The 10,873-nt window shown below is 36.9% G+C and overlaps 1 protein-coding gene across 1 annotated transcript; it reads left to right on the forward strand.

Moving 5' to 3' along the window:
• Positions 1 to 5,763: 5,763 nt before the first annotated feature.
• LOC117932886 (anthocyanidin 5,3-O-glucosyltransferase-like) lies at positions 5,764 to 7,534 on the forward strand. Its single transcript, XM_034854196.1, has one exon. The coding sequence runs from the start codon at positions 6,050 to 6,052 to the stop codon at positions 7,457 to 7,459; it is 1,410 nt and encodes a 469-aa protein (XP_034710087.1). The 5' UTR covers positions 5,764 to 6,049; the 3' UTR covers positions 7,460 to 7,534.
• The last annotated feature ends 3,339 nt before the right edge of the window (positions 7,535 to 10,873 follow it).

A 10,873-nucleotide genomic window follows, 5' to 3' on the forward strand; every position in this document is an offset into this window, starting at 1 on the left:
TCACAAGATACCAATGGACCTTTGGTATACACTTAAGGTGCATCTCAACAACTCATACATAACCAAAAAGAGTAAGTATAGATTTAATGAACATTAAATGCTATTAAAAACTTGTGGAATAATATTTCCATGTGATTATCAAGTGCTAGGTACATGATAGATAAGTTTCAAGAAGTCTGTTTAGGCACTAATCTTGCCAATCTAAATTTGCTATTGGCATTAAGTACTATTGGTTATTGCAGGCTCAACTATCCCATTGCTAGGCCGAGCTACTTTAATTAAGGAGAATATATATGTGTTTTTATTTGAAAGTTTGAAATAAAATAGAAAATAAGAATAGTTGGAAAAATAATAAAAATTATGGACTTTCAAGTAGAAAATAGTACTTATATATATCATTAAAAGGTTCATAATACTCAAATATTACTTTTGACTTAAAAATGCATCAAATAACAATTTTTTTTTTTTTAATTGCATGATGTGAATCCAAATTTGAAAAAATGAGATCTCATTTTACATATATTTTAAAATAAGACCATGAAAACATATTTTTCCTATATTAAACAAGGAAAACATTTCAAAAGGGTGAAACAATGTACTCTGTAAACAAATGATAATTTCAATCAGCCAATTTTTCTTCTCGGGTTCTAGGATATATCTTTAAACGTATGATTAGGGAGATATTTTGTGTTTAAATTACGGGGGTTTAAACATGTTTTTAAAGTATGGTTTTACATCACTAGTATAAGAACACTTTAACAACCAAGGTTTTGTTCCAATACAGAAGTGTATTTTTTCTATATCCATCAAATAAACATCACCAATCAAATGGTGCCACATATACATTTTTAGGTTTCGTTATTTATATTCTCATCTCATTTGTTTGTATTTATCATTATACCTTAGTTTCATTCATTTGTACTGTTTTTCAACCGTCTAGATCATATTATATAAATTCATGGATTTGAATTTTGTTTGGTATATATGCATTACCATGTTACTTTAGCATTTTCCTAACAACCATGATCCTAAGACATGTCTATGCAATTTATGGAGCTTAAATGCACAAGTACATCCCATCTACATCTGCTTGTTAAGAATATTTGCCAAAACCACCACACTTTAGAAGGTGGTGAGAGTTTTCTATTTATAATCAGTTACAGAATATTGCAAATCAAATAATATCAAACTGATTACAAAGGAATAACATGTAATCAAGGGTCAAATATGATACATATGGTAAATTGTAATGGAAAAGCTAAGTATCCTTAACACCCCCCCGCAAGCTGAGCGTCGGATTGGAACGAATGTGAAGCTTGGATCGGAAAAATTCAAAGAGAGGTCGAGAGACACTTTTGGTGAATATGTCAGCAACCTGGAGGTGGGAGGGCACATACTGGGTGCGAAGTTTGCCAGCGACAACGAGTTCCCGAAGGAAGTGGTAATCTAATTCAACATGCTTGGCCCGCTTGTGAGAAACAGGATTGGAACTCAAAAAGATAGCACTTTTGTTGTCACATAAGAGTAGGGGCTGCTGTGGAATGGGGACCTTGAGGTCATGCAAAAGATGCGTAAGCCAAAGAAGTTCAGCAGCAGTCATAGCAAGGGCACAATACTCAGATTCACAGCTAGAGCGTGAGACAGTAGGTTGCTTCTTTGCACTCCAAGATACTAGATTGTTACCAAGATAAATAGAGTAGCCGGATGTAGAACGACGAGTATCGGGACAGCCAGCCCAATCAGCATCCGAATAAGCCACTAGCTCACTAGGAATAGTGGATGGACGAAAGGTAAGGCCAAAGTGGAGTGTGCCCTTAACATAGCGAAGAATACGCTTGACAGCAAGAAAATGATCTGTAGTAGGGGCGTGCAAAAATTGGCTGACAGAATTGACAGCATGGGCAATATCTGGACGCGTAATGGTCAAGTACTGAAGGGCGCCAACAAGAGATCGATAGAGAGTAGGATTAGAGAAAGGAGAACCAGCAACAGTCAGGTGTTGGGAAACAACCATGGGGGTGTGAACAGGTTTGCTGTCGAGCATCTGAGCACGAGTAAGAATATCTCGAGCATATTTTAACTGACTGATAAAGAGACCATCAGGAGTGGGCGAAGCTTCAAGACCAAGAAAGTAACTGAGGGAGCCCAAATCCTTGGTAGCAAACTCAGAATGAAGCTTGCGAGTAAAACTGTTAAGAAGTGATGGGTTGTTGCCAGTAACAATAATGTCATCAACATAAAGAAGTAAATAAATAAGGTTAGACTGCTGATGAAAGACAAAAAGAGAGGTGTCAGCGCGGCTAGAAGAAAAACCGAGTGTAAGAAGAAATGAGCTGAAACGTTGAAACCAGGCACGAGGAGCTTGCTTTAAACCATAGAGGGCTTTCTTTAACAGGCATACATGAGTGGGAAAACGAGAATCAATATACCCAGGAGGTTGTTCCATATAAACATGTTCAGTAAGGGTGCATTGAGGAAAGCATTCTTGACATCAAGTTGCCGAAGAGGCCATTTATTTGTGACAGCAAGAGAAAGCACAACACGGACAGTAGTAGCTTTGACAACCGGACTGAAAGTGTCTGTGTAGTCGAGACCAGGTACCTGGGTATAACCTTTAGCAACAAGGCGAGCCTTAAGACGCTCGACGGATCCATCCGGAAAATATTTAGTGCGAAACACCCATTTAGAGCCCACGATGTTGGTGTTGACAGGCCGAGGGACCAAAATCCAAGTACCATTTTGTTGTAAAGCTTGAACTTCTTCATCCATGGCAGCAAGCCAAGCAGGATTCTTAGCAGCAGATTTGAATCCTTTTGGCTCAGTGGATGCAAGAAGAGCAGAAAGAAGTCCAGAGGAGCCCAAGACACCAAGATTTGCTGGATGACGAGTCTTGAAAATACCAGCTTTGGCTCGTGTGATCATAGGATGAGAGCCCAAAGAAGAAGAGGATTCAGCAGCAAGCTCAATAGAATGTGGACTGGAAGCCAAGGGTGGCAAAGAGGAACCTGCAAGAGAAGTATCAACCTGCACAGACTCATCCACAAGATCAGAACAAATATTACATGGAGAGGAGTTGGATCGAGGAATGTGCGGGGAAGGAAAGGTAGGGGAAGGGGGAGGTGGATCAATATGGTGAAGACGTGGTTCCAAGAAATTTGAAATATGAAGAGAGGAAAGAGGTTGGGCCTGGGAGCTTGGGGCAGTAGGAAAGTGAGTTTCATCAAATTGAGCGTGGCGGGTGATGTATAGCCTAGAGGTGGTGGGATCAAGACAACGAAACCCTTTATGAGAGGGACTATAACCCAAGAAAATGCAAGGAATGCTGCGGGGAGAAAGTTTGTTAGGCATATAATCACGCAAGCAAGGATAAACACGACAACCAAAATGATGAAAATTCTCATAATGCGGAAAGTAGCCGTATAAAAGTTCAAAGGGTGACTTACCACCAAGAAGTGGAGTGGGCAACCGGTTGATGATATAAGTTGCAGTGCTGAAAGCGTCAACCCAGAAACGAGGAGAAAGTGAGAGTGGAAGAGAAGGGTCAAGCCAGTCTCAGTCACATGACGATGTTTTCTCTCAGCACGACCATTTTGAGCAGGTGTATATGGACAAGAGAGTTGATGATGGATGCCAGAAGTACGTAAGTGAGCTTTGAAGCAAGTATTAGTAAATTCAGCACCTCCATCACTTTGAAAAACCTTGATACGAGTGGAATGTTGGTTTTCCACAAATTTTTGAAATTGAAGAAAAATATCAAAGAAATCAGATTTAAATTTCAAAGGATAAAGCCAAGTAAACCGGGAATAATCATCAATAAAAATAACATAGTAAAGAAAACCTGAATTTGATTTGATGGGGGAAGGGCCCCAAAGGTCACAATGAATAAGATCTAACACATGAGACGACCTATGTTCATTTCGGGAATAAGGTAATCGATGATTTTTCGCAAGTTGACAAGTACTACATAGTGAGGGAGAAGGCAATAAAGACGTAAGAGAAATATGTCCTTTTTTATTTAAAAAAGAAATTACAGAATAATTCACATGACCTAGGCGAGCATGCCATAAATCATATGAAGCACGTAGAGATTTATTTTTAAGGACAGAAATAAAGGCAGAGTTGCCGCGCTCCAGCACATATAACCCTCCATCTCTTTTACCGGTCGCCACCACCCTTCCTGTTTGACGATTCTGGACAGTAAAAAGATTATTAGTAAATGTAACGGAGAGAGGAAAATCAGACGTTAATTTACTAATTGAAAGAAGATTTTTAGTGAGATGAGGGACAACCAAGACATCTAATAAGTGAATATTTGGAACAGGAGAAAGAGTACCAGTGTGGGTAATGGGTAGAGAGGCACCGTTTCCTACGATCACAGAATCCTTACCCATGTAATTTTTGGACTGATCCAAAATAGATGGATTGGTGGTCATATGAGCCGAAGCTTCGGTGTCCAAAAACCAGTCAGCAGCCTCGGGTCTAGAAAGAGAACAAGATGTGTTGAAGGCCTCGGCAAGATGAGCAGAGGAATCAGTCCGAGCATACCGTTGGTTGCAGCGGTCAGCATAATGGCCCTCTATGCGACAAATTTGGCAGCGAGGTGGTCGACGACCATGACCAGAGTAGGTTCGTCCTCGGTTGGAAGAGTTGTTGTTGTGGGAATGAGAACGACTTCGCTGGTTGTTACGGAAAGCAAATGGAGTTCCATGGGAAGTGGTGCGACTGCGATTAGTGGCTGTGAATGCCGCAGTGGTGGGTTCAGAAGACTCGAGGGATCGCTGGAACAACTCAAAGCTTTCAGCTTTGTAAACTAGATCTGCAAAACAGGGGAGAGGGGTGAGAGCCATCTGAGCTGTAGAAAAACTGGAAAAATCGGTGCCGAGTCCACGAAGGAACCAGTGCACTTTGTCAGTGTCCTCGACGGGTCTTCCAATGGCATGAAGCTGGTCACAAAGTGTTTTGAAGGTACGGGCATACTCAGCAACGGGTTTGGTGTCGTGTTTCATCAGCTGCAAGTCATCCTTAAGTCGTAGTTCACGGGCTTTCGAATGAAGGCTGAATGTATTCTCCAATGCGAGCCAAACTTCACGGGCAGTGGAGAGACCAACAACGACAACAATGGCTTCCTCGGTGAGAGAGGAGAGCAAGAGACAGAGAAGTCGTTGATCAGCTGCTTTCCATGCCAGATATTTCGTGCTGAGTGTGGTAGAAGTTTCTGGTTCAAAACGGGGTGGTGGAACAAGAGTTCCATCAACGTAGCCCAACAGGTCTTGACTCTCAAGGAGAGGAAGAAGTTGGCTTTTCCAGAGAAGATAATTGGAGGAAGAAAGTTTGATGGTGATCATGTGGATTAGAGTGTTGAAAGGAAGAAGATGAGAGGATTCGGAAGCCATGGAGAAAAATGGATTGGGATTGCTAAACCAGATTGGCTCTGATACCATAAGAATATTTGCCAAAACCACCACACTTTAGAAGGTGATGAGAGTTTTCTATTTATAATCATTTACAGAATATTGCAAATCAAATAATATCAAACTGATTACAAAGGAATAGCATGTAATCAAGGGTCAAATATGATACATATGGTAAATTGTAATGGAAAAGCTAAGTATCCTTAACACTTGTAAGCTTACCATCCATTCATACCTCCAAAAGCCAGAAACCACAATTTGGTAAGGCTCTAACTTTATCACTCAACTAACATGAGGGTAGGTTGAGATCATCATGCAACGTTGGTTATTATATTGAATTCAAATTGTCAATTACAACAACCCATGTGCACTATCTTTACTGTCTGGAAGCCAAGAATAATTTGTGGCAGTGTCTCTCGGGAGAACCAGAAGCAGTGTATGAGCGGTTCGTTTCCAGCAACTGAAAGTCCTGATTACCCGGGTCTATCAGCCCTCCCACGGAATTGTAACATGTTGACCGGTAGATATCTCTATCTCTCTTCAGATTAAAAGCATCAATATATGGATATGCTCTTAGACATACAGAGTTGACCCAGCAGGAGAAAGTAGCCAGAGTAGCTAAACCCTAAGAATTTTGAATGATGAAGAACACCATTGTTCTGTATCCTTCTTCAGGTTTAAGCCACCTTGTTCCCATGGTAGAGATTGGCCGACTCCTGCTCGCTAACTACCCTTCCTTTTCCATCACCATCCTCATTGCCACCCTACCTTCTGACACCGCCTCCACTGCCACATACATCGCTTCCATTGCTGCCACCACCCCTTCCATTTCCTTCTACCACCTCCCCACTGTTTCTTTTTCCAACCCGTCCGGTTTTCCAGCTCTATTCTTTGAATTTATAACCCTTAACAACAATAATCTCCGTCAAACCCTAGAATCCATGTCCCAGACCTCAAGTATTAAAGCCTTCATCATTGACTTCTTCTGCAATACCTCTTTCGAAATTTCGGCAAATCTTAACATCCCAACATACTATTTGTGTACTTCAGGGGCAAATGGGCTTGCGATGTTCCTTTACCTCCCAACGATTGATAGACACATTACAAAAAGCTTGAAAGATGATCTCAACATGCATATCCATGCCCCGGGAACACCATCCATTGCAGCTTCTGACATGCCCTTGGCGTTGCTTGATCGCAGGACTGAAGTCTATCAATACTTCATTGACACCGGAAATCAGATGGCTAGATCATCTGGAATCATCATAAACACTTTTGAATCGCTTGAACCAAGAGCTATTAAAGCGATATCAGAGGGCTTCTGCGTTCCAGATGTACCGACTCCTCCAATTTTCTGCATCGGGCCATTGGTCTTGAATTCGAATCGAGCTGGTGGTGGCGGTGATGAACATGACTGCTTGGGCTGGCTCAATATGCAGCCAAGTCGAAGCGTCGTGTTTCTGAGTTTTGGTAGCATGGGGTTGTTCTCATCGGAGCAGTTGAAGGAAATCGCAACTGGGCTAGAAAGAAGTGGAGTGAGGTTCTTGTGGGTGGTGCGGATGGAGAAGCTCAATGGAGAAACACCTCAGCCAAGCTTGGATTCATGCTTGCCAGAAGGGTTCTTGGAGAGAACGAAAGATAGAGGTTATCTGGTGAAGTCTTGGGCACCACAGGTGGCGGTGCTGAGTCATGACTCGGTTGGCGGGTTTGTGACTCATTGCGGGTGGAATTCGATTCTGGAATCTGTGTGTGCTGGAGTGCCTATGGTGGCATGGCCTCTGTATGCAGAGCAAAAGATGAACAGGGTGATCTTGGTGGAGGAATTCAAGGTCGCTTTGCCGGTGAACCAGTCGGAAAACGATTTTGTGACTGCGACTGAGTTGGAGAACCGAGTGACCGAGTTGATGAATTCCGACAAAGGAAAAGCGTTGAGAGACCGAGTTATAGCCATGAGAGATGGTGCCAAGGCGGCCATGAGAGAGGACGGATCATCTCGGCTTGCACTAGCCAAGTTGGTTGAGTTAATTACACGAGCTCCACCGACTTGAAAAACTTTAACTCAGTTGTAATTAAATTTGTTAATTACAATTATATTTAAAACAAATTACAACTTTACCAAATTATATTTAAATCTACTTTGGTTTGTGGGCCTGGCTGGCCTTAGTCGCTGAAACCCTCCAGGATGGACTGGGTCCAGCACTGCCTGCCTGACTGGTCTGGCCTGACCCAAGAATATGTTCGGCCCATCCCACGAGCAGCCGCAAACACCTACCTATTTGGGAATATTTTCCAAAATGATTTTTGAAAAATAATTTATGAGAACAGTTGTTGAAAATATGTATCAATTATTTTTAGGAATAAAATTTTATTGAAAACACTCAAATATAAAAAACAGATTTTTGACTTATTTTTCATAGAAGTATTGATTTGCTTCAAGAATGGTTAGTTTTACAAGAGTAATTAACTCATTGCCAAGTTATTTTTTGTGTTAATCATCTCCTTTAATCACCTATTTAAATCACTTGGGTTGTTTGGTAATTTAATATAATATTTTTAGTGGTTTGGAAGGTAAAGATGGCAACGGATGCCAATTTAATAATGCAAGATAATGGAAGATTAGGAAAGTAGAAAACTGAAAAAACAAACGTTTGTGCCCATTAGGGTAAGAGTATCAATACTAAGAGTGACGATCATTTTAGAAAGTATTTTTAGTTTTTTAATATTTAAAAATTTTTATTTTTCAAATATAAAAAATATTATAAATATTTTATAAAATTACTATCAAACACACTCTAAATATGATTAACACTTAAAGGAAGCATGCCCGGTGTAGCATCCCCATCACCAATTTTCAAAGTCAAAGCTTATTTGGGGGTTCATTTCTATTTTTCAATGCATTATGCATTGAATCCCATAAAATGACCTTGTAACTCTCTCCTAGTGATTAATCCCTTTGTTTTTACCAACCCAAAATTTATTTCTTTTCCCTTTCTTATCTGCAACCCGGTTTATGAAAAATTTGAGGAAAAATATAAATAAAAGAAAATACAAAGAAAAAGTAGAACGAAAGAAAAAATGAAAAAAAACAAATTAAAAATCGATAAATTATTTTTATTTATTACTTTAAATTTATTTTACTTATTTTAATTCATTAATATAAAGATTAAATAATTTAAAATACATAAATTTCTAATTAATTTTTATTATATTTGATATTTTTTTATAAGAAAATAAATTTTTTAAAATTTTTTTTTCTTAGTATTTTTTGGTAACCTAACATATTAAAATGAATTCCTACTCTTCTTCGACAATCAACTAACGGAATCAAATTTTGACTTGCAACTAGCAACTCTTCACTTTGGGTGGACACTATACAATATCCTATTTCAAGCACATACTACAAATTAATATATGATACAAAAACTTTTCAAAATTCTCCATATTTTCAATTGTTACTCCTGACCCATTATGAAAAACAGTCAAATGTAACTTTTAAAAAATTACTTGTTTTTAGAATAAATTCATAAAAAAAAATTAAATTAAAAGTTTTATTTCTATTTTTAGAAATTATTTTCTATTTAAAAATTTATTTCTAAATTAAACCAGTCTAGGCTTTAGAAGTAATTAATGTAGCATTATTTCTACCCAGATGCAGAAGGGTTGGAACCCCAAAGAGGTGACAAGCTAGCAACACACCAAAGGGCCATTTTCTCAAAAGAGAGACAGCTCATTTATGCTAGTTTGGCCCATTCCTACTCGACTTTTGGGTTTTTTTTTTTTTTTTTTAATAACTTATACGGCAACTTTAAAAGTAATTATTTAAAAATGGTAATTGAAAAAATATTGATAGATATACGACACTTTTCGTAAAATAAAATGTGTTTTTTGAAGAGACATCTTCTATAATTTTCAAATATCTAATATTCATTTAGAAAAATCAAATTTAAACTAAAAGTATCTATTTAAAAGACATTTTTTATAATTTAAAAAAATTAGATTTATATTAAAAATATATTTTGAAAAGATACTTTCCACAATTCTATAAAATTCAATGCATACTAATTCTTTTGAAAATGTGTCTCTTGAAGAAACATCTTTCATAATTTCACAAATTTTAATTTATACTACAAGTGTCTCTTGAATTTGATTTTATGTTGAAAGAGATATCTTCTACAATTCCCAAAAAAATGAATTTATACTAAAGGTGTCTCTTTAAAAAATATTTTTCATAATTCCACAAATTCCTATACATACTAAAGGTGTTTTGAATTTTAATTTTATTTTTAATTTTCACCTTCAACAATTTTATAAATTTTAATTTATATTACAAGTGTTTCTTAGATTTTAATTTACATAAAAATTGTCTTTTGAAGAAATACCTTTAGTATATATTATATTTTGTGGAATTGTAGAAGGTGCTTCTTTAAGAGACACCTTTACTATAAATCATTTTTTTTTTTTGAATTGTAGAAAGTGTTTACCTTCAATATAAAATCAAAATCAAGAGACAATTGTAGTATAAATTAAAATTTGTGAAATTATGAAAGGTGTAGAGACACCTTTGGTATATATTGAATTTTTTTGGAATTGTGGATAATGTCCATTCAAAAGACACCTTCTAGTAAAATTAAATTCAGGAGACACTTGTAGTATAAATTATAATTTTTGAAAATGTAGAAGATATCTCTTCAAGAGATACCTTTTATATAAAATTAAATTTAGGAGACACTTATAGTATAAATTAAAATTGATGAAATTGTGAAAGGTAATCTTCAAGAAACACCTTTTAAGTATATATTGGATTTTGTGGAATCGTAAAAATTGTCTTTTCAAAATATATCTTTTACTATAAATCAAATATTTTGGAATTGTAGAAAATGTATGTTGAAGAGACACCTTTAGTTTAAATTCAATTATTTTAAGTGTATATCATAAATTTAAAAATTATGAAAGATGTTTTTTGAAGAGACACTTTCAATATAAAATCAAATTCAAGATATATGAAAATAGGTTTTTATAAAAAAGTTAAAATATAATTTTTTTTTTCCACCTCTCTCTTACATATTCAAAAGTGAGATAAAATTGGAATTATTTTCCTGTATTTTATAAAATAATTTTTTAAAAGTTCGTACATTTATCAAAAATCCAACTTTTTGGGTATGGCATTGAATATGCCTTTCCTACAAATATTCTGTCTCAAACCTCTTAACAGTGCCAAAGCTCTGTTACATCAAACCCTAATCTTTAACATAATTTTGTTTGTCAAATTATTGTCACTTTTTTGCCTGATTTGAATGGAGGGTATACTTGTTCTCTCTGTGAAAGGGAAGTTGATATTTTGAGCGGCCATGACTGATTTTTCTTCCTTCCTTTGATTTCTTCTTTACGTCCTTTTCATTATCTTCCGGATGTGCGTATAGATGTTGATATGGCATCCTTGAAAACAAACCATCTCCACAAAC

This window comes from Vitis riparia, chromosome 16 (assembly GCF_004353265.1).
Source record: "Vitis riparia cultivar Riparia Gloire de Montpellier isolate 1030 chromosome 16, EGFV_Vit.rip_1.0, whole genome shotgun sequence".
In the NCBI taxonomy this organism is placed as follows: domain Eukaryota; kingdom Viridiplantae; phylum Streptophyta; class Magnoliopsida; order Vitales; family Vitaceae; genus Vitis; species Vitis riparia.